Source organism: Papaver somniferum, chromosome 10 (assembly GCF_003573695.1).
Source record: "Papaver somniferum cultivar HN1 chromosome 10, ASM357369v1, whole genome shotgun sequence".
In the NCBI taxonomy this organism is placed as follows: domain Eukaryota; kingdom Viridiplantae; phylum Streptophyta; class Magnoliopsida; order Ranunculales; family Papaveraceae; genus Papaver; species Papaver somniferum.
In genome coordinates, this window is record NC_039367.1 from 114,103,393 (window position 1) to 114,130,970 (window position 27,578).

Sequence of the window (27,578 nt, forward strand, 5' to 3'; positions counted from 1 at the left end):
CTATGAGTCAATTAGGACCATGGATTTCGGTCATCCAACGGTCTTGATTGATTGTTGTGGGTTTGATTTTAAGTCAAAGATGTCCATTGATTTAAGGCATCGTGTGGTCGGGATAGACTGTTATGTCAAATACTTTGAATGGTAAGAATTATGCCGAGGCCCAACCCAAAGCTAACCCTTGCTTCACTTGCCTCACCGTTAATCCACTAATCTTGCCTGAAAGCTAAACCTCGATTGAACCTGGATTTTACAAATCTCTCCATTAACAGAATGTTGTCTTTGTGTCGTGGATAAATCTGACCGTAGGATCGAGGATCCTGTGGCCTGGAAAAAAACGGCGGGGGAGTAATTCGCGTCCGTCCAGATGAGATCCTGCGGCCAGTATTGGTCGGTTCTGTTTTTTCTAATTTAAGCCCGTGTACACCGTATCATTTGCAAATATAAGAAAATTATCACTTCTGATTCTTCTTCGTTATTATCACTTCTGATTTCTTTTTTACTCGAAACCACGAGCAGAGAGTGAAACCCAATGGAGTATTTGATTATCAAGATCCAAGTCTCTCAATCCGTACCCAAAAATCATCTCTACATCTTCGACGGGAGAAGAACAGAGAACAAAGAAACGAAAGAGAAAAAAGAAGAAGAAAGAGTTGCTGTTATAAATTGAAGTTAGGGTTTCATCTGATTACAGAGAATTAAAAGGGGTTGTTGTTGATTTATCGATGGGAGGTTATTCTGATGAAGAATCACAACACCAGGTAATTTAGGGTTTCTTTAATCAACTCTGTTTGTGTGGAATTGATTTATAATCTGATAAAATTAAATTATGTTGGGTGTGCTCTTAATTTAAGTATAATTAGATGCATTATGCTTAATTCATCTCTTCGTTCTTTTTCCAGCGTTCTAAAAACAATTCATCTCTTCTTTTTTTCTCCTTCGAGCAGAGAGTGAGTCATACGAATTTCGTGATTTTACGCCTTTTAGTTTACATCTCTTTATCTCATAGAGGAAAAATCCATCAATTCACCCATCTGGCATAACAAAAGTTAGGTTCTTCTAAAGAGACGAAGAACACCTAAAACCCAAACTGTTTCTTCTTCTATCATCATCAATGGAGGGCGATGATAAGTCACATCCATATACATGGTAACTGAGCGAGGGTAGGTAATTGAGTATGGGTTAGAGAAATCATAACTAAGATTGATGGTTGATTTGAAGAGATTAGGGTACTGTTTTATCCGTTTTATGAATTGGGTTTTATCTGTTTATTTCGAAGGAATTTGGACAGGGTATATGAAGATGAGACAATAAGGAAGAACGGGTTCTCGAATTCAAGCAGGAAAAATGATGAATTCAAACAAATTTGTGAATTAGGGTTACAGAAAGTGCAATTTGTGAATTAGGGTTTTATCTGTTTTATCCGTTAATAACTTCTTATCCTGCATTCAGATGTTCTTAAAGGTCACGAATTACGGAAGGTTTTTTGTAAATAATCTTATGAATAACCTACATGAGTGTGGGTATGTGTTTTGCAGGACAGGATGAGAAAGGTATGCTTATAGAATCTATTAGAGCTGCAGGGTGGAGCTGTGTTGGTTTGGTAAGTGGATACGTTTGTGATTTACTCCTGCTGAATGCCTGAGATACGGCTTCTCAAACTTTCAATTGTTAATGCTCTGGAAGTCACTCTCTTAAATTGCTTTTACTGATCAAAGCAGGAGATTTCTGCAGAAGAGAAAGATTAGCCAGGCAGGTATAATCAGTTACGCCATTTTAATTGACCATTGTTGATTGGTATATCAGTGCAAAACCTAATTTTTTTTCGTTGTTGGTGCTTATTTAATGTAGCTTCTGCGCAGTGGGGAGTAAATCGGCAATGTTCATATGCATTATGCTAGGATAATTGCATTGCTGAACGTTGTATATCAGTGCAAAACAGAGGAAAGATGGCAAGAAAAGTTAGTTTCAGGCAAGTCTAATTCTTACTTTTCGAATTTCACACAAGAGGTTGTACAACTATTTTGACAGTTGTGGAAGGAATGGATAGCTTTGTATCTGAGTTTGCGAATGCATAGCTTTGTATCCTGAAATTGATGAAGCTATGAGTTGTGCAGAGATGCTCGAGAAAGTTCTCTCTTTTGATATTGTAGGTTAGATAGACTTACTAAAATGTCCATGCTTTTCGTGTTTTTCAAAATTGGTGATCTCTTTTGTCATTTTTTCCAGGATTTGAAGTTACCCCTCCTCCCCACCTTTACATTTGCTAAATTGTAATTTTCTGTGTTTCAGGCACAAAGGTATATCTAATCAGTAGACTGTGATCTTAGACAATTTTTGAGACTGTGAACTGAGACCCACGGAACGAATTCTGCAGGTGAGTTTTCATCATAGGGTGCTTGCAATGTTAATTCAAATAAAACCAGACACAGATACACTAATTCTTGCACCAATAGATTATGTAAAGGAATATCGTTCATATCGTTAAGAAGTTAATGTTATGTGCACTAATTTTATAAATTGTACATGATTTTAGTTGTTGTTGATCCTTCCTTGAAAAAATAAATTGTTAAACAATAACCCAATGAGATAAAAGTGCAGTATGTATTTGCGCGTACTTACTCAGAATGTTCCATGGTCATCACGGTGAACTGAAGTATACCCAAGTCCCATTTCCGCAGGCATGCATAGGGTTTTAGTCTTCTGAGCCATCCATGAGTATCTTTATATATATAACTAGGTCCTTTTTTTTTTCTTTCTTTTCTATTCGTTATTGAATTTTGATTTGAAGCTGCACCTAACTACATCAACGGTAATCTTAGAACGATTTTAAACTGTGTTCATGTTTTATTAACTGCAATTGGTTTATATGTTCTTTTCTCTACTACAATGAATTGTATGTTCCTGCAAAAATGTTTGGAATATGTAAAACAATAAAACGTCATGTTTGGATGGGCCAATTGGATGTTTAAGCCTTTGAACCAAAGCTTCACAAAGATGTGCAGTGTTTTATTAGGTAATATAGAGAGCCAGCAGATTGCCAGGAACTCAATTATACACATTTTCATTATGTTGTATCAATAGACATTTGAGTGAAATTACACTTAAGGTTTATGTTAAATCCTTTTGAAGTGAAAATAGAATCAAGATTTTGCATTCAGAACAGTTTTTTTGTAGTTTAAATGCTAAACTTCTTAGTTGAACATATTTGTAATCATTTTTTGATTTTGCTGACTGATTGCGCCTGTTTTATGAGGTATTCGTTGTCTAAGAATACTAAAGTGTGAAGTATTTTACATCAAATGAACAGATGACTCTGGTGCTGGTGACAAAGTTATTAGTTTGGGGTTAATTTGAATCAGTTGGTGGTGATTTTGTTGATGTTGCTGGTTCGTGAACACAGAGAAGATTGTGATTCTAATGGTGCCGTGCAGTATTGGAATTGAAGCTTGAATGGGGTTGTGGGTTTGTTTGGCTGAGTCACTCTCTTAAATTGCTTTTACTGATCAAAGCAGGAGATTTCTGCAGAAGAGAAAGATTAGCCAGGCAGGTATAATCAGTTACGCCATTTTAATTGACCATTGTTAATTGGTATATCAGTGCAAAACCTTTTTTTTTTTTCGTTGTTGGTGCTTATTTGATGTAGCTTCTGCGCAGTGGGGAGTAAATCGGCAATGTTCATATGCATTATGCTAGGATAATTGCATTGCTGCACGTTGTATATCAGTGCAAAACAGAGGAAAGATGGCAAGAAAAGTTAGTTTCAGGAAGTCTAATTCTTACTTTTCGAATTTCACACAAGAGGTTGTACAACTATTTTGACAGTTGTGGAAGGAATGGATAGCTTTGTATCTGAGTTTGCGAATGCAGTTCCTGAAATTGATGAAGCTCTGAGTTGTGCAGAGAAGCTCGAGAAAGTTCTCTCTTTTGATATTGTAGGTTAGATAGACTTACTAAAATGTTAATGCTCTGGAAGTCACTCTCTTAAATTGCTTTTACTGATCAAAGCAGGAGATTTCTGCAGAAGAGAAAGATTGTTAATTATGATGAAATTCCTGGCTGTCTCTTGAATTTGCTGAGTCTGCTGTTAGCTCTTCAATTGTTTGGCTGAGTTTGCTGTTAGCTCTTGAATTTAATAATTATGATGAAATTCCTGGCTTTTACATTTTTTAACTAGCTTTCTTTTCAGTCATGGTTTTTGATGTTGTTCAATTCTTACCATTTTGATGGCAGAACCATCAAATCGTATCGGAGCTGAGACTGCACGTGTACTTGCAATACATGAAGTTCAAGTATTTATTGCAGTGAGGAATATAACTGAACATATTTTACAGTCGATGCTGTAATTGCTGAGGTGAGTAGTACAGTATTCGTCTTCATCTTGAAATACTATTCAGTTTATTTTTCTTTTCAACTGTGGTGCTCTGTGATTTGCAATACGTAGAACCATTTAAATTAATTGGACATGTATAATTTGGAATTGTACACAGGTTAGTTTGTAGTAATGCCAAACAATAATGATCATTATTAAATGAACAAAACTCTAAAATATTAGGCACTACGTCTGCCTATAAATTTTCTCCACCGCTGGGGACATAGGCCCCGGCCCCTATCCGGCTACTAAGGTCCAATTAATTAAACACGCTATTGTGACCCTACTAACTAACACACTATAATATGACACGACCAACTAAATATATTGGACACTACATCTGTCTTTAAATTTTCTCCACCGCCGGGGCCGTATGCCCCGGCCCCCTATCCGGCTATTATGGTCCAATTAATTAAACAAGCTACTGTGACTCTATCTTGAAGATACTGATCGACATACCAAACAAATGTACACTCTAAAAAGGTTGACAGGACCAGCTAACAAACTAATTAAAATGTGCTCACTATATCTTCTTTTAAATTTTCTCGACCGCCTATGGTCCAACTAATTAAACACACTACTATGATACAACTAGCTATATTATATTTTAAGCTATATAAACTTAGAAAAACCATATAAATGCTACTGTGATGAGTTGTTGCTTCAAAATTTAAATTCGTTAGCTTTCCGGCTACTATGATCAAACTAAATAAACATGCTACCGTGACCCGACTAACACACTATAATATGACACGACCAATTAAATAAGTGGGCACTATATCTACTTTTAAATTTCTCCACCGCCGTGGCCATAAGCCCTGGCTCTCCGGCTGCTATGATCAAACTAATTAAACACGCTACGGTGACTCGACTTACTAACATACTATAATATGGCACGACCAACTAAATATATGGGCAATATATCTGCTTTTAAATTTTCTCCACCACCACTATGATCTAACTAATTAAACACGCTGTTGTGACCCAACTAAGTAACACACTATAATATGACACGACCAACTAAATATTGGGACCGTTCTACTATGACCACATACCTAAATTGCATGAGAAGATACTGATCGACCGACCAAATAAATGAACAACAAACAAAACTTAAGTAAATCTCCAATAAACAAAACTTATATAAATCGACAAGAGGTTGAGCGCCGTCCGCAGGCCGGCGTGATACCTAGTCTCTCCATTAACAGAATGTTGTCTTTGTGTCGCGGATAAAGACCACCGTAGGATCGAGGATCCTGTGGCCTGAAAGGATGGGCGGGAGGAAATAAGAGTAATCCGCGGCCGTCCAGATTAGATCCTGCGGCCGGGATCGCAGGATCCGCGAGAGTAAACCAGGGCCATACGATCACCGGGAGTAATTTATGGCCGTCCGAGATTTTGTTTGTAAACAGTACGAAACTGTGTTCTTCGATCATCAATCTCTTTAATCTCTTTCTCCCCTAAACCTCTCCCTCTCTCCGTGTTTTCCATTGAAGCAAAGCTATTGGTTACGGATGATATTGCTACTGTAAAATTTCTAAGATCGTTAACCTTATTTTGATCTCTATCTCACAGTTGTTTAATTTATATTGAATTTGGGTTTTTTTATAAATTGAATGGAAACCCAAGTCGTTGAAGAAACCCTGATGATTTCACGGATTTTCCTTGATTTTCCTTTTTGAGGTTAGTTTCAAAAAGAGCCCTAATTTATTTTGTAGAAATTTTAATCCATGATTTCATTGGTGATATAATTTGAGAAATTCTTAATTAGGATCCTGAATTATCTCAAAACAGAGTAATAAGATATAACTCTTTTTGATTATTTGCAATTCAGTTTGTAAAATTCAAACTTTAGACTCAACTCCAACCAAAATTTCATGTCCTGCAGTGCTTTGTGTCTCAAATTTGTATCCGGTTTTTGATTATTTATTTTCTAGGGTTTGGGCTGTAAATTGAATTTTAGGGGTTTTGATTGAAAGGGTTTTAATTCTATGGTTCTGACTGTAAATTGAATTCAATTTTCCCTTTCCCTGTTCTCTTTCGATCTCAATAGGTACACAAACGAGAACTCTTAACCAGGTATGAATTTGATTTTTTTTATATCCTCTTTGCTTTCGATAAATTGTATCTCAAGATTTTGATGATTTGATTTGGGTTTAATCTCAGGGTTTCTGTTGTTGTGTAGAGAGACAATGAGACATGGTGAGAAAAAGCTGGCATCTATCTCATCTCAGGTAAATTTTCTAAATAAACACTGGTACCTATTTTTGATTGTTCTGTTGTCGGATGTAAATGGCATGTGCTTGGTTTATAGTTAATTTCCCATCGTAGATGAAGTTGATGAAAAGAGAGGGTTATAGAATGGGTAGGTTGATATATACCCGATTTTTAGTTTTGTTTGATATTTTACTCCTCCTTTTCATAGAGATTTCTTTTTTATTTGATTATTTCGTTGTTTTATGTGCAGTTGCTGATACACTTACGGATGGAAAAGCAAAACATAATCATCTTGGCTTATCGATCCTGTTCTTATTTAAGGTCGTATCTGTTCATAAATTTGATGCTTGGATTAGCAATTTGGATGATTTTGTTGGTTATGTAATTAGAAATTCATCTTAGTTTTGCAGCGTTCAAAAGTATAGAAAACCTTTGAAACTGTGTGAGGGTCAGCATTGGAGCTATCAAAACATTGGGGGTTAAAGTTCTGATCTTCTTAGCCTCTAGCCTTCTCAAGAGAAAGGTCTGTCCTGCTCTATTGAAGATTTTTCTGCTCTTTTATGAACGGGTTCACACTCTTATGATGGTAAGATGATTACAAATCTATTTAAGGTCATATCTGTTCATAAATTTGATGCTCCGATTAGCAATTTGGAGTTAGTAATTCATCTTAGTATTGCAGGGTGCAAGAGTATAGAAAACCTTTGAAGCTTTGCGATTGTATTATCTACGAAGTGCTGCAACTTTGTGGAGAATCCTATTTAGTTGCGAAACATGTCTATCAGAGGTAAATCCTATTACTTTATGCAAGGACCTAAAGTCTGTGGCTGCCAAACTGAAACTGACAGGCATATCAGCAAACTGTGGGTGTACAAGTTACCAGCAAGCTTCCTTAGAATGTATAAATTGCCATATGTTTTACTCCTCCGTGGACTGTTCCTCATGCTATTAAGCTGTTCTATTGGGAGCATTGAATCTGTCATCATGTACATTGTGTAGGATTGTGATTGTATTCTTTCAGTTAAGACTTATATTGAATCTATCCTGTGTCGTGTTAAGGGCTTCGAGGTACTAATGTTTGCTACGGATTCTCAACGGGTATACTATATTCCGTGGTAATTATCGCATGTCTTTATCATCTCCACTCCTCAATGTGAAGTTTTTACAGCTTTTTACAGCTTCGGTTGATAATCTACTTTGCTTTCTTTTGTAAACAGTATCAAAAAAATTTCAAAATGACTTGCGTTCCTGCACCAATATAACAACTGTAATTATGCACCAAGTTGCATTCATACTGCTTAAATGTTAGAAATCAATTAACAAACATAATAATACACAGACCCAAGTCCATTGCCAAAAATGGACACAATTCCAGCTTCGTACAAAACAGTACAAAACAGGAGACGCTAATTACATAGACTTCCAATGTTTTGAAGAGTAAACTCTATTGTTGGTGATGAATGAAGAGTGCCACTGGTGGAGAAAGTGGTGGGTGCCGGAATTTAAACGGACAGGAAATAGTTGGCTTTGACGGCTGTAACAGACATGAAGAAGATTTAGCAAGGATGAAATGGGTATTGGCTTGATTTTCTATGTGGCTGTTTAATCGAGTCAGATGGGATTGCTGAGTTGAATCTGCAATGGGTTCATGCTGAGAATTGGAGGAAAGATGGCAGCGACAGTTGGTGTAAGTGGTGTTCAGATGGTCGGGTAGTGGCCTTGATGTCGAGAACCGCAATGGGTCCGTTGCAGGTATTGATTCGATGAAGAAAGAGGATATATGAGCTATCACGTAAGGTAGTCTTTTGGTTGTCATTCTTGCCATTGATCCAGTACTATGCTGATGATTTTTGTTCGCGTCCTTTTTGTTCGTATCCTTTTTGTTCGTATCCTTTTCAATATTGTGCATTGCAGTTCTTAGTTTGTTTGTTAGTTTCTAAAAGATTTTGTTTCATATGTCATTGGTAAGTGCAATCGGGATATTGAGATACATGATTGAAAGACTGTCATAGTTGTTGATAGGCAGTTCAGTTTGTTTATTTTTAAGTTGTTGATATTGATAATCCTCTTTTACTTCATAGCAATAAGATGTTTGCAGCTGCAGATGAAAGCTTCGAGAGCTAGCAAGTAGATTTACCACTGATGCTACCGACAAGCTCTGTACCGGACTGGCCTGGAACACCAAAATTGTTCACCGGCTTGGGCCTCCACTCAGTTCTTCCCTTAACAACAACCTTGCCACTCTGGAGTCGAAGCATGTCGGCACACTCAACATCACCGACATCCAAAAAGGAGCTGCCAGCACTGGCATCACCATATACGGGTGTCAAGGACTTCAGCACAACAGCTGGTGACTCTCCAATATTGTTGGAGGAACGCTCTGCAACAACAACAAAAAAATCAAATTAATAATCAAAAAATGAATTCATGGCATTTGGGAAACATGAAGGATAGACTGAAGTCTACATTATTGATAGGAGACTATTATTGGGTACACTATACACAACTCAAGCGAAACCGTAGGCAGAATTCACTATTTCGATGGTCCTATGCAGACTATTATTAGTAGGAGATGTATTGGTTGGTAACAGTCCACCTTCCCTGTGTACAACCAATTTCCCAAGGTGCAGGTGACAAACAATGCCGTCATCAGTTTCCTATTATAAATTTGTTTCTTAACACGGACCAACATATATCAAAACTAACCGGATTCCCGATTTAGAACATATACCTATCTTAACTGGATTTCCTAATCCGAAATTTTAGGTGTCTCGGTGCATGTCTATATAAAAAGCCTTTGCTGCAGCTTTGGTTTTTAACGTACGCTTTGGTTTCTTCCCATAGACAAGAACTACTGTTTTGCCACACTAATAGATAAGTTGACTTGCGTCTATATAAAAGTGCTTAACAGAAATTCGTACAACATCACAACAGAGTATTTGGATTAGTAAACGTTATCGAACTGATTTGAAACACCATGAGGTTAGTCTTTCATTACGTAGCATTGCTTTCTAACGTTTTTATTGATCACTATGCTTAATGAATATGTTTATGTATCAGTTCTTCAAAGAGGCAGAAGAAAGCATCATCGCAGGCTGGCGAGGATGGAAAACAATCAACCCAAGCACAACAGATAGTTTCAGATTCTCGAACTCAGCAACAACAAGTTGTATTTGGAACAACTTCAAAATCATACTCTGATCTAATTATGCGACAACAAGTTGAACTTGGACGCTCTTCAAATTTATCCTTTGCAGACGTTCAACCTAAAAATTCAAAAATACAAACAAGCAAAAGAGAACCACGAAAGAAGATTGTATCGGAGGTAATAATTACAAACAAAACAATCATCTATTGTATATGTTTTTCAGCTTAACATTGCGCTCTAACCTCAGTTGTATTATACAGTCTAGCCATACTCTTTAACTCCGGAGCTTCTCGAAAGTTTGATTAAGAATTAAAAAGTTTAAAGAATTAGTATGACATAAGAGAAAAAAAAACACAAAACATTAATGTATGGTCCAAAATATGTGTTACAGGCGAAGTCTGTGGCTGCAAGGTTAAGGTGGGAGAAGAAAAGACAGGATGACAGGGAAAAAAAGGAACAGGTGGAGCGTGCAGCAAGGTTGCAGTTTGAACAACAACTTGAAATTGAGCGACATGTACTTTTTTAGAACATAATGGTGGACATTAATATTCAAGGGATATTTGCTATGTAATAAGATTACTGTTAATTTTTTTATAGAACCAATCTGTGGTTGTCTCTTATTGCAGGCTAGAATAGAGGAAGATATGAAGCGAGAGCAAGTGAGAAGCAAGATTATTTTAATTGTTTAAAAAAAAAAACCAGCTATATATTAACGTGTTTTTTGTTGTGAAAATGAACTTGATTAATTTGCATCTTATGTGTACTGTAGAGGAAGTCTGAGGATGCCAGGTTAAGGCAGGAGAAGAAGAAACAACGTAACAAGGAAAAATAGGAGCAGGTGGAGCGCGAAGCAAAGTTGAAGTTTGAACAACAACTTGAAATTGAACGACAGGTACTTTATAAATATAGAATGGTTCTCATTAATATTCAAAGGAGATTTGAATTTGTATTTACATTACTGTTAATTGTTTATAAACTTACTCATTGCAGGCTATAGCAGAGGAGGATACTAGGCGAGAAAGAGAACAACAGGAATACAACGAGCGTCTTTTAAAAGCACAGTTAGCACGGGATCAGCTGAGGAACAATATTATTATTGTCGAAATTTTTTTATATATACATTAACATGTTTGATTATTTATAATAAATTATTTTATTTTTACAGTTCAAAGCACGGCCTGAAAATCAGTTCATAATAGAAAGGACAAAGGGAAGGTTTCATTCTTTTAATTAACGTGTGTATAGATGAATGAATGGTTTGTGTTAAAAAGTATGGTTATATTTTGTCTGCGATTCTCAGGCTCGGAAAGTGGAGGGTCAACGCCGGCGTCGTTTGAACGAAAAGGAATAAGAGCGTGAAAAAGAACGTAAAGGATTATTAAATATTCGCAGTAAAGGGTCTGGGAATGCAATAGAACAACGGGAAATTGACCGTATCAATAGTCCATTGGATGCGCAGCTTCGTACGTTATTTATTTACTGTACTAATTGAGATCTAAGCCCAGTCAAAAGCAAAAATCAATGGTTAAATTGTGATCAATGGTCGTGTTATATAATATTTTTCTATACTTCAGGCATCGGTTGTCTGTGTTGGAGAAGTTAATTTGGGAGGAGAGCCTCAGACTACAGAACGATTAATTCGTCAGCAAACGCAAAGCGATAATATTATATTGGACGATAAAGAATATAGGCAGCGTGTAATGGTGGAGAAGCAAAGACAAACTCAGGTGAAAATTGAATTTGTCAATGTAGTTCCAGTTTATGTGGTCAGAATTTTATGTGTATGCGTATATGCCTAAGTAAATATATTTTTTCCTTTTTCAGCTTTTTAGTCAACAACCTTGCACACAATACATATTCGGGGGATGTAAGGTATGGATTGATATTTTTGTTTGTGTGGATTTGGTTTTTAAAATATCGCTTTTTTTAATTTATTTCTGTTTCTGATATTCAGGCTAGGAAAAATAAGGCGTATAATGAGCGGAAAAGGCCGAGAGAGCATCCAAAAAGCAACCAGTGCAGAAAGTTAAAAGCACTAAACAAGTATCCTCGGTAAGAATTTTATATGTGTTCAGTCAAATGTAAAACATGTTATGCACATACGTTATCTGATTCATTGTGTATTTGTTCCTTTTGAACTTTCAGACACGTTCTGCAGCCCAGAAAGCACGACGGGCAACTGAGAAAGAAAATAAGGCAGAAATGGAAAGAATGGATACTAGCGGTGAAGCTGTCACAGTTCAAAATTTTGATTTGGTTCCCAAGGCACGAGTGCGTGTGCATCCAGAAACATTGGTGAGTTTTTAATAGTTATATATTTTTAAATTGGTAGTTATGTTTAAACAGTTTTAAAAAAAAAAATCAAAATTGCAGTATGCATCTCTGACTAAGGAAGAAAAGTATAATATACTTTTGAGACGTGGACAAATCAAGGAACAAGTTATGATGGGACAACAAGATGGAGTTTCTAATGGTGGAAATACACCGAAATAGAATAAAATGGTAAGATTTCTTTACGAATCCCGAGTGCCTGCATCCATATTTACATAAGAGTAAAATAACATATTTACATAAACAATAGATCGGGCGAATTCAGCGTATGATAAAGATTATGATTAAGAGAACTAAAGATTAAATGTCAGAGTAAAATAGCATCCTAAACATTATGTTTAAAACTGAAGGAAAAAGGAAGGAAAGAAAATAACCGACAATCGCTTTTTAATGATTGTTTGCTTTATTTCAGAATCGTAAGTCATTCAAGATACGTCGTTTTATTACTATATACAAAGCTTTAATGTGGATTATTTTTGTAATAGCTTCATAAGCATACTAGGATGAGAAAAGCTGTGGAGGATCCATTCGGTGGTCAATATGAGGGTGATGAAGCAACATGTCGTGCACAATATATGGGTAGTGATGCTGCGTGTGCTGACCAGGTAAATAAACGATGAAACTGAAGATTTTTTTATCTAAGACAATACTTTGTTTTTCTGATTTAGCTTTGTTTATTTTTTTTGTGCAATTTTAATCGTAGTTATTGGTTCCGATGATTAATTTATTATGCAGTTGGGTATGGAAGAAGATGAAGTTGTGAATAAGCACGTGGGTTCAAAAAAGAATGACTCCCAAGAAAACGACCATGATATGTAATTATACTAATTCTAACATAAATTTTATGGATAAAATTTACTTTTAAAACGTTATATAGAGATTTAGCTCTTTTTGATGTGGCTATTTTTGAACAGGTCTATTCCGCCACAGGATACATCGTCTGACGATTACAGTGACTATTACCCATCAGATGATGACAAACTCCTGAATGAAACTCCGGTGCTTTTATCCTCTACCAAAAAACATCAATAGGACGCAAAGACTTGGACGAGTTCGGCCGGCATTATCTGAGGAAGATGGAACATAAGTGTAATTGGTGTGGCGCTTTGCACTGGATCGACGAACGAAGGAACGATTCCTATTTGATGAATCATGTTATTACTAGATGTTGTAGCAACGAAAAAGTTAGATTGCCAGATCTTCGTGAGCCTCCTCCGGCAATAAGGGAACTGTTCGAAGGGGATGACAATAGTTCAAAGATGTTCAGGAAAAATTTAAGGAGATATAATTCCGCAAATGCCTTTACGAGTCTTGGGTGCCAGTATGACAATAGAGCTAAGAAGGGAGGTGGTCCTGAAAAAATTTCGATACATGGAGAGCTGCGACATTATAGCAGTTGTTTGGTACCTGCGGAGGAGAATAAGGCAAGCTATTCACAGCTATTCTTTTATGATCCGGAGAAAGCGCTGGATATACAACAACAAAACAATCTCAAATTAGAACGTGAAGTGCTACGTATTATAAAAGATACCTTGAGAGCTAGCAATAGACTCTATCCCAAGTACGTTCAGGCGAAAGAGATAATGGAGAGCATACCAGATGTACCCGGTACAAAGGTAAAGGTATCTTTGCATTTTAATTCAGAATCCGACCAGCGAAGGTACAACGCCCCGGTTGTGGAGGAAGTTTCGGTTATCGTACCTGAAAAAGAGAATGACATACAAAGGACTCGCGATATTATATTACACCTGAAAGAGGGTCACAGTTGGACAAGGATAACCGAATGCCATCCTCTTTATCTGCCGCTACATTATGTGTTGTTCTTTCCTTATGGTGAGCTGGGTTGGAGCTGCGAATTAAGACTCTGGGAGGAAAGCATTAAAAAATTTGGTAATAAAAGTCTATCCCTGATGGATTTTTATAGGCTTTATCTATTTCCTCGCGTGCCGTAATACTCAACTATTCTTATGGGGTGTAAACTTTTCCAGGAATTCGTGGTGGATACTTGGGCTTCGACCGAACAGAACCGTTTAGGCTGGATAAGGTTCAATCAGGATAAGTTGCGTGCAGATAATTACAGTTCGATAATCAAGATGAAGGAGGATGGGATATCGCCGGATCAGGGGGGTACACCGTGTGTTTTTCCGTCTACGCATGTCGGAGGACCAAGGCAGATGCATGAGATCTATCAGGACTCCATGGAAATAACGCGCTATAATCATCATCCGGATATCTTTCTTACCATGACGGCGAATCCGAACTGGACAGAGATACAGGAAGCACTTTATCCTCACCAGACTGCATCTGACCGTCCAGATTTAGTTGCGCGAGTATTTGAGATGAAAAGAAAGGCGTTGCTGGATGAGATAGTCGAAAAGAAGGTGTTTGGGGATGTGGCCGGGTACGTGTATACCATTGAGTTTCAGAAGCGTGGATTGCCTCATATGCATTTACTTATATATCTTGAGAAGTCGCAGAAAATACGTACAGTTGACCAGGTAGATATATACGTGTCAGCCGAATTTTCCGACGAGCAGAGTGACCCGGTCCTGTTTGATACGGTTAGAAAATGCATGGTCCACGGACCCTGTGGTGACAGGAATAAAGAATCGCCTTGCATGAAAAAGGAAAATGCACCAAACATTATCCTAAGAGCTATAACGATACGACTTGCTTAGACGGAGGTGGGTATCCGGTTTATCGTCGCAGGAATAACGGCGTAGAGGTGGATGTTCGCGGTGGGCGTAAGGCAACCAACATTGACGTTGTACCTTACAACCCGTATTTGCTGCGTATGTTTAAGCTATATAAACGTCGAGGTATGTGCTGGGATAAGGGCGGTCAAGTACATCAACAAGTACATATACAAGGGGTATGACAAAACAACATTTGTGATTGGATCGGCTGATTAGATACAAATACACATTGACGCAAGGTACATAGGTCCCCCAGAAGTTGTTTGGCATCTCTTTGGGCACCGTATGCACAAAGAAATACCCCACGTGGAAAGGTTGGCAATACACCTTAAAGGTATGCAGAGAATTGTATATGAATCCGAAGCATCGACCGAAGGAGTTACACAGACAACTGAGAATTATAAATCTAAACTGATGGCATACTTTGAGTACTATGATGAGAATCCCGATGCACCTTCATACACATGTCAAGAATTTTCGCAGCATATGGTGTGGAAAGCAGATAAATCTAGATGGGAAGTAAGGAAACAACAGTTTGCGATAGCTAGAATGTACTTTGTCTCTCCGAGCGCCGGTGAATTGTTCTACTTGAGATTGCTATTGAATGTTGTAGCGGGCGCCAGGTCGTTCGAACATTTGAGGACTGTGAATGGCGTGCTACATCCAACCTACAAAAAAGCATGCATTGAGCTTGGGTTATTAGAGAGCGACGCCGAATTTGTAAATTGCCTAAAGGAGGCATCAACTGTTCAGGTAGGAAGCCAGGTGAGAAACCTCTTTAAGATAATCCTGTCGGATGGAAATCCAGCTGAACCAGAATTGTTATGGAGAGAATTCAAGATGCATATTTGCGATGATTTACATCACGTTATTAAAAGAAAGTGTGGCATCCCAGAACCAACAGATGAGCAGATTGAAGACTACGGACTTGACCTGATTGATAAATTGTTGCGTGAGGGAGGGAAGGATATGACGTCTTTCTGCTCGATTCCTAAGTCTGAGATTGACTGGGATAATCTTTATGGAAACTGTTACATACGCGAGCATATGCAAATGATGACAGAAATAGATAAGGATCAGCTTAAGCAGAATATTGCTAAATTGAATGAGGAGCAGCTTGCAACTTTCAAGGCGGTGACAGATTCCGTGGAGCAAAAAGACGGGTCTAAATTCTTTCTGAATGGTAGTGCAGGGACAAGAAAGACATTTGTCTACAACGCCATTGCTGAGAGCTGTCGTTTGAAAGGAGACATTGTTTTGACTGTTGCATCATCCGGTAAATATATCTCATTTCTTAATATTCCGTGTTTACAAATCATTTCTTATATTGATCTAATTTTGATTATTAAATTGCATTTATTTACATATACCAGGAATAGCTTCTTTGCTTTTGGAGGGAGGCCGTACTGCACATTCAACATTCAGAATTCCTATAGATATAACAAGCACCGACGTTTGTTCAATAGCTAAACAAAAGGAAGAAGATGAATTTATAAAACAGGCGACTTTGATTATATGGGATGAGGTGTCGATGCAGCATAGGCATTGTATTGAGGCGGTAAACAGGTTGCTCCATGATATTCATGAAAATAAGAAAGATGACTTCGGAGGTGTTACTGTCGTCATGGGAGGAGACTTCAAGCAGACTTTTCCAGTGATACCGAATGGAGGCCGGGAAGAAATAGTGGGGGCGTGCATCCGGAGATCTTATTTATGGGATAACATAAAGGTTTTGACACTCACCAAGAATATGCGGCTGGATATGCAAGAACCGGAAAATCGAGCGTACGCGGATTTCCTACTCGAGGTAATTATATTTGCTGTCTCTCCGTACATCTTAGATTCGGTTAATTGGTGATAGTACCTCAAGTAACCATGATCGATTATAGTTGGAATTTAGATTATATTAACACAACCGAACTTCTTATCTTATTTTCCGTTTTGTAGGTCGGTTCCGAACCAGTCGACAAAGTTGATCTGCCATCAGCTGTGAACGTATGTAAAACCAGAAGAGAGCTAATAACAAAGATTTATCCCTGCCTCACAAAAACACAAATCTGGAGAGAGGATGAGGCGTGTTACGAACAAGTTTCGGAGGAGGAACTAACTAACAGAATGATTCTCACGGCACGCAATGATGATGTTAATGAGATTAATGTCGAGGCACTTAATTTTTTGGACGGAGATACACACACATATCTAGCAGCTGATAGGTTGACTCCCGAAGAAAGTGGTAGGATACAACCTATAAGCAATGAATTTCTGCAAAATCTAAACCCTCCAGGAATGCCTTTATTCAAACTACAACTGAAAGTTGGGTGTCCGATAATTCTGATGAGAAATATCGCTCCCTCGGAGGGACTTTGCAATGGAACAAGGTTGTTGGTGACGCACTGCGGGAAGTATCTTATACAAGCAAAAATTCTGACGGGAAAGAAGAGCAAGATCGGAGAAAAAGTGATGTTGCTAGGATATCATTCCAGCCCAATATTTCAGAGTTGAACATAAATATGCTGAGACGCCAGTTTCCGATTCGGTTGGCATATGCAATGACGATAAACAAATCTCAAGGAAAGTCGGTGCAACACGTTGGCATTGACTTGAAGACACCTGTGTTTTGTCATGGCCAACTCTAAGTTTCTTTGTCAAGGTGCACCGCTGCAAGACGAATAACTGTGCTACCCGAAGATAAATCAGACGGTTTAAAGGCAACTAATGTCGTATTCCAGGATGTTTTGTTGTGATTTATTAAACAAATGAACGATAAACAAAACTCTAAAAAAGTTGAGAGATTTGTCTTAGTATTTTCGGTTAATGTTTAATTCTATTATTATTTAGGTATTAAATCTTTAATTAATATAAATTTTAGATACTGAATAATTAAGTAAATCTCCATATTATATCTTTATCGTTGAATTATATTATATTTTTTTTTCTTTGGATTATATTATATTTTTAGCTATATAATCCTAGAGAAACTTTTCGAAAATCGATGAGAGGTTGAGCGCCGGCCTGCGGCCGGCGTGATACCTAGTCTCTCCATTATGAGAATGTGGTGGTTATGATTGGGACAAACGTGACCGTAGGATCGAGATCCTGTGGCCTGGAAAAAAAGGCCGAGGGAGTAATTCGTGGCCGTCGAGATTAGATCCTGTGGCCAGGATTATGCTGGGTCCACTCCACTTATCTAATTTTTTTCTCGCGTCTTTATTCTTTCTTTCGTCTACTCCATCTTCTTTCGGTTCTTCTCCTATCCTCTCAAATCCTCTCAAAGTCGCAAGAAAATCGTCAGAATATACACCATAAGATTCGTCTTTGGAACATCTGAATTTCTTATCTGAATTTCATGGCTTCAATGCCGAGGGTATGAAGATGGCAGTCAACAACAACGAATATGGGTCCTGAATCGAAATTGGGGATTTCTTGGGCTGTGATCTAATTGGGGATTTCGATGTTGGATTCGAATCAGTGGAAGTTCCATTAGAATGGGTTAATGATTAGGGAAATCATGAACCCATTCTAATGTGTAGGGTCCAACCGGAAATAAATACTAATCTAGGGTCCAAATTTGTCTTATAAGTGATCATTTACCGATTTATCCCTGGCTTCATACGTGCGGCATAACAAAAGCTTAAAAAATAAATTTTCTCTCCACTAAATCTCTCTCGTCTTTCTTTCTTCTTCTCCATGTTGCAGATCGGCGATGGAGGATTGAAGATAACGATTACGCTGCATAAAATGAACGGGTACTGCAAACATCTTTAGATATGTCATAGTTACATATTCATCTCTAGATATATCATTATTTGTTCATTAAACAAAAAATTGAGTTTCAAAACCTACTGAAACCTCAATTTCTAACAATTTTTTTACTAGAAACCCTTATATACGAATTCAAGCGGTAAACAAAGAAAAACCAAGATCTAAAGAACTAAAAGCAAAAAAATCTCAGGAGAAGAAGAACGAACTACTAAATCAGTAGAACAAGACCATTATGAAGAATCTCAAGCAGCAAAAGAAGACCATTTTGAAGAATCTCAAGCAGCAAAAATGGTGTTTGTCGATATGATCCAGCAGTACATATACGTTTTACCAAAAAAAATTGGATTGGATTTTGCTATATTAATAGATTTGTCGTTTATTTTGTCATGCAATTTGATTTTTACAGTACGATCCAGCGGTATTTATGTTGTACTAAAAAATAACTGGTCTGATTTTGTTATATTTCATACATTCATCATTTCATTGACATTGTAGTTGAATTTTACAATACGATCCAACAGTATATATATGTTGTATTGAAAAACATTGGTTCAATTTTGTGATTTTCGTAGATTCACCAAATGATGTAGCAGGTGGTGGTACCAGAAGACATGATTTAGTAGTATCAGTGGTGGTTTTGGTGTTAGTGGCGTTGTAATGGTAGATCGAGTTCTACGTTTCAGTTTTTTTTCTCTGTATGTCTTCTATTTTTCTTCTTTGGTTCTACGTGTAAGAAAGAACATAAATAATACGATGAACAATACTAATTTTGTTGGAAAAGTCTATAAATATTGATTTCATTAGCATGTTAGGCTAACATAAACAAATACTGCAATTTTACAGTACATATATGTAGTACTAAAAAGTACATATCAGCTGTACTGAAAAGAATACTGTCAAATTTGACATGATCAAATGTCAGTACATATTGGTTGTACTGGAAAAGAAAAAAAAACAAACTAGATCGACCTTATCAACTGATCAAGAAAAAAAACAAAGATTAATGTACACTATCAACTTTTAATACATATTGTCTATACTGAAAATAATTAATCAATTTATTATAAACTTGTTGGGTACATAATGGCTGTACCAAAAAGGAAAAGGAAAAAACTAAAATCGATATTATCAACCGCCTGAACATATTGGTCTACTTGACGGCTTGGAATATCCAGGTGACACCCCTGAGTCCCTGACTTTCCCCTTTCCTTTACTAATTCAAAGTGTTTAGAATAAATAAAAAATGGCATGCTTCAAAAGAAGAAGAAAAATGGCAATTGAAGAATTTTACCAATATGCCAAGTTCAAGCCTGTGTAAGCAACCAAAATGATCTTTGATAAGCAACCAAAAGGGTCTGTCGAGACTTCAACACTGGATTTCAGCTGCAATATTGAGTACATATCTGCTACACTGCTTACAAATTTGAGTACATATCTACCGCACTGTTAGTTGAGTACTTAAATTCCCAACACTGGATCGACGTTGAAGTCTTCTAAGTTTCCAATGACTTCAAAAAGCATTAAAGGACGCACCTAATTTTACCAACTGTATCAAAGAGTAAAGAACAAAGGAACATGGCATAAGAACGCACCTAATAAGAATCTAGAGCACAAAGAGTAAGAGATGCTCTTATCAAATTAGTTGCCGCATTGCGACCCTTCATTGTACCTCTTCCTACAATAATTAGTTGCAAAAGATACCAAAGTAAAAAGAAGAAGCTAATGACAAGTAATTACTGCAATATCTAATCAACAATTCTAATAATGTTACTAAATAGCAGATAGTAAAACACTAATTTTTGTCGGTATGACATATATGTACAGTTGGATCATGTCCACAAATAAACAAAAAACAATATGTGAATTAGTAAAATTACCTAGAGTTTTTCTAGTTAAGCATATATGCACTCTCGGATCATATTCTCAAAATTCATCTATGTTTTTTGTCAGTACAACCTATATGTACTGTCGGTTCAGACACAAAGATAAACTACAAGTAATCAAAAAGTAAAAAGACATTGATGAATCTTCGAGAAAAAAATATATGCCACATTGATAACCACAACTCTGATTAAAACCCAATATAATATAATACCTATAATTCCATATGAAGAAAAAAAATCCTACCAAAATCTAGTTTGAATCTTCACCTGTAGAAACCAACTCCATTTGTAACTTTCCTGCCTGATACACCCATCCATTGTAATATCATCTCAGAACCAAACCTAAAACCTATAGTATGAAACTAAAATGATTAAATCTAGCAACAAAAAATAAACATAAAAAAAGTTCAGATTGCAAGGTTACCAAATCACCAAATTACCAAATTGTATTGACAAAAAATACAGTACAACGTTTATACACTGAATTTTCCTGGAGTGAAGCGCTTATAGACTGACGTTTTATGAAGTGTAGCCTTTATACCCTGAGAAAATAACGTTGTACATCGTTTATACACTGATTTTATGAAATGCAACGATTATACACTGACAAAATTACTTAACAACCACAATGCGATGATTCTAATCGACCATCTACAATGGATACCTATGCACAAGTTACCATTTTGATAGTAAAAAACGTATTAATTCACTGATTTTGTATCATTATCTTAATACTGAGATGTGAGAAGTCTCATTACATGAAATATATACTCACTAAGATACAAAAACAGTGGTGCAACATTGCATTTAGTATGATACTAGTTCATTATTTAACAGTACATCAATTATGAACTACTGGATCATATCCCAAAACAGCTGAAATCAACTTGAAGTTATCTTATACACAAGAGATGGATATTACAAATTTTTGTTGATAAAAAATGAGAATATTATCTTGAGTACAACATTTATGTACTACCAGATCAAACAAAAACTCAAAATAACAAAAGCATGATTTTAATAAATATAAAATAAAACAATAACAAAAAAGACAATCATTTGAAAGCTAAATAAAGTGAAAATATGATAACATGAATAGAAATCAGATTCAAAACAAACAAAAAAAAAACATACCTTATAATCGATTTGGTCTTCAATAATTTTGATTAGTTTCAAAAGTTTCAAAAAAAAAACCAAAATGACGATTCTATATCTTCTTCTTCTTGATCCATTTTCGATTCATCTTTTTATATTTCTTCACCATCAATTGCTTGTATTCTTCAGTACGACGTATATGTACTGTTGGATCATACAATCACGGATCTACAATCAAACTTTAAAAACTCAAATCTATACTACCAATTTGTAACTAGTGAATCTAATTACATAATCAATCATTCAAGTTTCAGTAGGAACACCAAAATAAACTAATTATACAAATAAATTAACTATTCTAGTGAAGAAGAATAGATTGAAAACAAAATTAAAACCCTAAAACAGGTAAAAATGAGACTAAAACAAGAATCTCACCTTTGTTTTGGGTGTTCTAGATGATCAATAGAAATAAAAGCTTGATGATATTTGATCAATCGATGAAAGACATTTTTTATTGTTTTTGTCGCCATCGCCAGAGCTCTTCTTCTGAACAGAAACAAAAAAAGAAAATGAAGAAAATGAATTACGATTTAGGAGAAATGTTTATGTATATCTAGGGTAATATGGGTATTCTAAAATTACGTATGTCTAGTGCCGCACGTGTATAGGACCTGGAATTAAAATTTGGGTCCATTTTTCTGTTTTCTTTTAATTATGGACCTCTGACTACTGGGCTTTAGTTTTTGGACCTGCCACTAACTAATGCTACTATATTAGTACCTATAGGTAATTCCTACAATCAATATTTCAATTAACAACGGTGTATCTGAAATCAACAATCAGCAAAGATGATGATTGTTGGATCTGGGTTTTACTGGGTTCAACTGGAGATGGAAAATTGAGATGGAAATTTGATATGGTAGTGAACTATTGACGAAGGTTAATGAAGAAATTAGAGAATTGGGAATGGTTTTACTTGAAATTGTTACATGAAGTTGTTGCTAAAGAAGATTTGGAAGAAGTTGTTGATGTTATGGTTTGATTTAGGGTTCCAACCGACAATAAATTGGAGTTAATATAATAATTCGTGATGATAAGTTGGTGAATTGAAGCAATTAGATGAATACCTAGGATCTTCAGTTCAAGTTTTTTAGTGAAGATCCTGGTGAATAATTACAGGTGAAGATGATGTCTTCGTTAATGGAGTGATGGGTTATGCTAGCTTATGTCAAATTCTGAAACGGTGATTTGAAATGTGGCAGTTGCGGTTCTGCTGAGAATTGTTGCAGAAAATGCAACAAATACAAGCTGTGATCATGTTTTCATTGGCAATGGAATTAGCTTTTTGGTTCCAGAGACACTGTAAGTTCTACATGGTTACATCAGGTTGGGTTCATGCTGTCATTCTCCAGGTAAATGTAGAGAAGCTTATCTCACTATTCAATTCAATCTTTTAGCGGGGTGAGTCCTAAATCTGTTCATCTTACTTAGGAAACCATATTTGCTGTCTTAGCTCAAACGGCAGAGCACATGGCTTTCACCCATGTTTGTTGTGGGTTCAACTCCCACAGATGGCTTGGTTAAAGACTTTCCTTATTTAACAAGGTTTCCTAATCAAGGAATCCAAACAAGTTTAAACTATGGATTTCCTAACTGAATTGGCTTTCCTGATCCTAACAGTTCTCCCATATAATTTACTTATATATATACACCATTGGAAGTGTAAACAAACAAACGTTGTGTGTGAAGGAATATCAATTCAGAGTATTTGCATCAACAATAAAAAAGCTTACAGACATTATCAATTTGATTTGAAACACCATGAGGTTAGTCTTTAATTATCTTTAATTGAATTCTATAATATTTTTATTGATCAGTACACTCAATAAAATAGATTTGTGTAGTTCTTCAAAGAGGCAAAAGACAACATCATCACAAGCTGGCGACAATGGACAACAAACTATTAATGTATGTTTTAAAATATGATTGTTTACATTGTCTGTAATAACAATAAATTTGCAAAATTTACATCTTATACATATTGCAGGCAAGGTCTGTTGCTGCAAGCTTAAGGTGGGAGAAGAAGAGGCAGGAAAAACAAGTGCAGATGGAGCGCGAAGCAAAGCTGAAGTTTGAACAGCAAAATGAAATTCAACGACAGGTAGTTTATAGATATAGAATAGAATGGTTGGCATTAATATTCAAGAGACATTTGATTTGTCATAAGATTACTGTTAATTGTTTTTAAACTTACTCGTTGCAGGAGTTTATTAGGCGTGAAAGAGAAAAACAGGAATACAATGAACGTGTTTTAAAAGAACAGTTAGCACGTCGGATTCGGCGATCCTGCGGCTTGGAAAGGCTGCTGGGGAGAGGAAAAAAAGTAAAACGCGAGACATAGCCGCCGTCGGATCGGGCGATCCTGGGCCAGGATATATCGGCCGAGGGAGACATTCGTGTCCGTACGATCTTTGCATATAATTTCTGAGAGAAAGATCCGTCCATCCGTCTTTGAGTTTCCTGGTACAACTGCGTTTAATTACGAACAAACTGTTTTTTATCTCACAGCTTTCCATGTTCTCTTTCAATCCCTTTCTTTCTCTTCGTACTTTGTGATCTTGATTCATTGCTTTGTTGATTTGTTAACAGGGATTGAGAGATGACAGAGAGATTAACAGTGAATCAGAAATTCACTTACAACACTTTCGATCGGTGTTTGGTGACTTAGGGTTTTAGAAGAAACTGCAGATGAAAGTGAAGAGGGAATCAGAGCGGAAATGATATGGTTCGTTGAGATAAGGGTTATTGAGAACTCAGATCGATGATTAAGTCAAATATTCCAGGTTAAGCTCTTGGATGATGATGATGATGGGGGTTTGAGAGTTCTTGGATGATGATGAGGGTTGGGTTGAGCTCGATTTGCAACCAGATGAAGAAATCAATCAAGAAAAAATATTCCAGGTTCAAATATTTCTCTATTTTTTTCCCTATCAATTTCAATTGAATTTCGATTTCAGAATTATTACTTATACATTCAAATTGAATTTCGATTTCAGGATCATTACTTATACATTCAAAAATTATGTGTTTTATAGGTTTGTCGTAGTGAAGATACCATTTTCTTTTCATAGCTTGAGGATTTATTACAGATATGAAAAGCTAAGATATATAATATGAATATCAACAGGACATCACAATTATTTCAGTTCCTAAATTATTTTGGAATTTTTGTAGCTAAAATTTTTGAAAGCTCTTGCTGATCTGATATCGATTTGGGGTTCCTTGAACAGTTTCTACAAAACCTTTCCATTTGGGTTTCTGCTGCTAATCAAGTCGGGGATGAACCAATTGATGCTGACTCCAATTTAGGCACGGACATGGTGGCCGTTTGCTGGAGTTATGTGAAGTATTATCAAGGTATACCCTGATTTTAATCCATAATCATTGTAGACTTACCAGTGTTGGGTTCCAAATAACTCCACCAATGCCACCAAAGTGTACCCTAAGATCGACATCCCACCAGTTGTAAAATTGCAATTATGGTTGGTATTTGCTTATTTTGCTATTAATTGTTTCAGGGGGATGCTGGATGATGTTCGATGCTTGGTTACAGTTGTGGTCTTTGTACTATTGGACATTTGGTATCTTGATTTTATGGATGTACCTTGGGAATCCTGAACTCACTGAATTGACCTGGTGGTGGAGCTTGATGGTAATATAGCTTATATTACACCTGGTGATTTTGATCTTTTATAATGTAATCATATCTTATAGCTTGATGGTACCTAAAATAATACCAGAAAGTAATACTAATTGACATGTGCTCTTTGCTTACCAGAGATTTATGTTTCCGTCCTCCGGCAATATGCCTAATAACTTCAAGTTTCAGTCATGTTGTTTCTCGGCAATATGCCTAATAACTTCAAGTTTCAGTCATGTTGTTTCTGATTACGTTATTGACATGGTTATAAAGATTTCATCTAATGCCATTCATGTGATTATTAGTATAGTATTTAAAACTTTCTCCGGTAAAAATTTACTGTATCCAAGTTCTTTGAATTGCGTTTGAATTTGATATTGTGTGAAAAAGTTCGCTTGCTTATGTTTGTAGAGCAACTGGAGATGATCTCACTGCTATAAGCTCAAGCATGAGGCCGTTGTAACTTCAGACCATACAACTGCCCTACGCCAATAACATTTCGTCTCTAATCGTTGTGAAATTGAAACTGCCACATGGGTGCTGGCTGTAAGTGTGATTTCCTCTACATACCATTTTTTTATGACACTCCTTATGTGCTAACTGTCTTATTTAATTCAAACCTGTTGTGGATGGTGGATTTTCGACAAAGGGTAGAATTGTAAAACTATACTCTAAATTCGGCAACCAGGTGAGTATTGAGGCTCATGTCTCTCATTAAAGCATGAAAGCTCATGCCATAAAATCTCTGACTGAGAAGGCTGTCTCTCAGAGTACATGTAGATGTGTTGTCTCTCAGCTGAGGCCACGGCACATCTCATGAATACTGAGCAATTTCAGTAATTATTCCGGATCCGGCAATCGGATGAGTATCGAGACTCATGTCTCTATGCATGAAAGCTCATGCCATCTCTGATGGAGAAAGTCTCTCATAGAAGATGAAGATGTGCAGTCTCTCAGCTGAGGACACGACACATCTCATACTGTATAGAATTGAAAGATTGAGCGGCTCCTAGACAGCATGTCTGCTAGTATAGAGCGACAACGTTTTCGGGATGTAACCAGATTTTCCCCGACTATGCAAGAGGAATATGACACTCCAGCAAGTTCATATTGCTCAACCTTCAGATAATTAATGCTCCTAGACAGGAAGCCCTTCTACTATAGAGCCAACAATTAATTATCTTAAATCGTCTGAATATTCGGCAATATTCTACGAGCCATCGTCTGAATATCCAGCAATATTCTACGAGTCGTCAATTAATCGCCTGAATATTCAGCAATATTCTACGGTTCCTCGTTATATTTCGTTACTTCAATCTGTGGTTCTTCCACAGGTTAGTAATAAATATTCAACGGAACAGGCATCTGAGCATCGAATAAGCCCTGACAAAAATGGTGCAAGTGTAATTAGCAGATAATGCACATGCCAGCATTTTGAATGCACGAACGAGCATTTCAAAAATGTGAACGAACGAGGAACCTATGCAAAATAAGAAGGGAAAATAATAATAATAAAATATTAAAAAAAAGCGTCAGGGGACTAGGCTCACCAGCCGGCCAGTCCGTGACTAGTCCCGCGCCCAATTTTATATTTTATCATATTTTTACTATTTTCACGATCTCATGAAAATCCTCTCGTTCGAGCAAATTTCCTTTATTTCAAAGAAATTATCTAAATCACATGATTTTATCAAAAAATAATAAAATTAGGGAAAGGTGTCGCGAGACCGTGCACCAGCCGGCCATGCCTTGGCAGTGGCCGGTCCCACACCTCACGTCTCCACTATTTTATTATTTCTCTCAAATTATGAAAATTCCTTGATTTTATGAATTTTCCCTAAAATCATGAAAATTACCTAATTTCATGTATTTTTATCTAAATCACATGATTTTATCAAAAAATAATAAAATTAGGGAAAGATGTCACGGGACCGTCACCGGCCGGTCATGTCTTGGCCGTGGCCGGTCCCACACCTCACGTCTCCATTATTTTATTATTTCTCTCAAATTATGAAAATTCCTTGATTTTATGAATTTTCCCTAAAATCATGAAAATTACCTAATTTTATGTATTTTTATCTAAATCACATGATTTTATCAAAAAATAATAAAATTAGGGAAAGGTGTTGGGGGACCGCGGCCGGCCGGTCATGCCTTGGCCGTGGCCGGTCCCACACCTCACGTCCCATTATTTTATTATTCTTTCTCAAATTATGAAAATTCCTTGATTTTATGAATTTTCCCTAAAAGTACCTAATTTCATGTATTTTCTCTAAAATCATGAAAAATATTAAAAAATTAGGAAAACTTGTGGGATCGGGCTCTAGCCGGCCGACCATGCCCTAGCCGGTCCCACACGCCCATTATTTTATTATTG

General features: G+C 36.5%; 2 protein-coding genes and 3 long non-coding RNA genes across 13 annotated transcripts; all 5 read left to right on the top strand.

Moving 5' to 3' along the window:
- The first annotated feature begins 492 nt into the window (after positions 1 to 492).
- LOC113318218 lies at positions 493 to 1,973 on the top strand. The gene is made up of 4 exons (XR_003344329.1): positions 493 to 758; positions 1,536 to 1,600; positions 1,719 to 1,753; positions 1,849 to 1,973. It is a non-coding gene; the product is annotated as an uncharacterized LOC113318218 (long non-coding RNA).
- A 2-nt stretch (positions 1,974 to 1,975) lies between these two features.
- Positions 1,976 to 7,763, top strand: LOC113318217. 8 transcript variants are annotated; one of them, XR_003344328.1, is made up of 9 exons: positions 1,976 to 2,150; positions 2,290 to 2,374; positions 3,308 to 3,547; positions 3,655 to 4,351; positions 6,423 to 6,448; positions 6,536 to 6,603; positions 6,837 to 6,907; positions 6,997 to 7,172; positions 7,269 to 7,763. It is a non-coding gene; the product is annotated as an uncharacterized LOC113318217 (long non-coding RNA). The 8 variants fall into 8 exon arrangements; XR_003344326.1 differs by having other exon boundaries at positions 6,555 to 6,603; positions 6,989 to 7,172; XR_003344323.1 differs by having other exon boundaries at positions 6,555 to 6,603.
- A 2,741-nt stretch (positions 7,764 to 10,504) lies between these two features.
- On the top strand, positions 10,505 to 12,120 carry LOC113316120. The gene is made up of 7 exons (XM_026564343.1): positions 10,505 to 10,626; positions 10,725 to 11,197; positions 11,309 to 11,461; positions 11,559 to 11,606; positions 11,689 to 11,786; positions 11,880 to 12,029; positions 12,108 to 12,120. Exons 2-7 carry the CDS (start codon positions 11,186 to 11,188, stop codon positions 12,118 to 12,120), a joined length of 474 nt encoding a protein of 157 aa, XP_026420128.1. The 5' UTR covers positions 10,505 to 10,626; positions 10,725 to 11,185.
- Positions 12,121 to 12,128: 8 nt separating this feature from the next.
- Positions 12,129 to 17,383, top strand: LOC113315241 (ATP-dependent DNA helicase PIF7-like). The gene is made up of 7 exons (XM_026563541.1): positions 12,129 to 12,236; positions 12,551 to 12,670; positions 12,801 to 12,880; positions 12,980 to 13,955; positions 14,054 to 16,037; positions 16,135 to 16,568; positions 16,709 to 17,383. The coding sequence occupies exons 5-7, from the start codon at positions 15,047 to 15,049 to the stop codon at positions 17,261 to 17,263; spliced, it is 1,980 nt and encodes a 659-aa protein (XP_026419326.1). The 5' UTR covers positions 12,129 to 12,236; positions 12,551 to 12,670; positions 12,801 to 12,880; positions 12,980 to 13,955; positions 14,054 to 15,046; the 3' UTR covers positions 17,264 to 17,383.
- Positions 17,384 to 24,045: 6,662 nt separating this feature from the next.
- LOC113319353 lies at positions 24,046 to 25,877 on the top strand. 2 transcript variants are annotated; one of them, XR_003345397.1, is made up of 4 exons: positions 24,046 to 24,462; positions 24,792 to 24,918; positions 25,080 to 25,213; positions 25,613 to 25,877. It is a non-coding gene; the product is annotated as an uncharacterized LOC113319353 (long non-coding RNA). The 2 variants fall into 2 exon arrangements; XR_003345398.1 differs by lacking the exon at positions 25,613 to 25,877 and having other exon boundaries at positions 24,047 to 24,462; positions 25,080 to 25,499.
- The last annotated feature ends 1,701 nt before the right edge of the window (positions 25,878 to 27,578 follow it).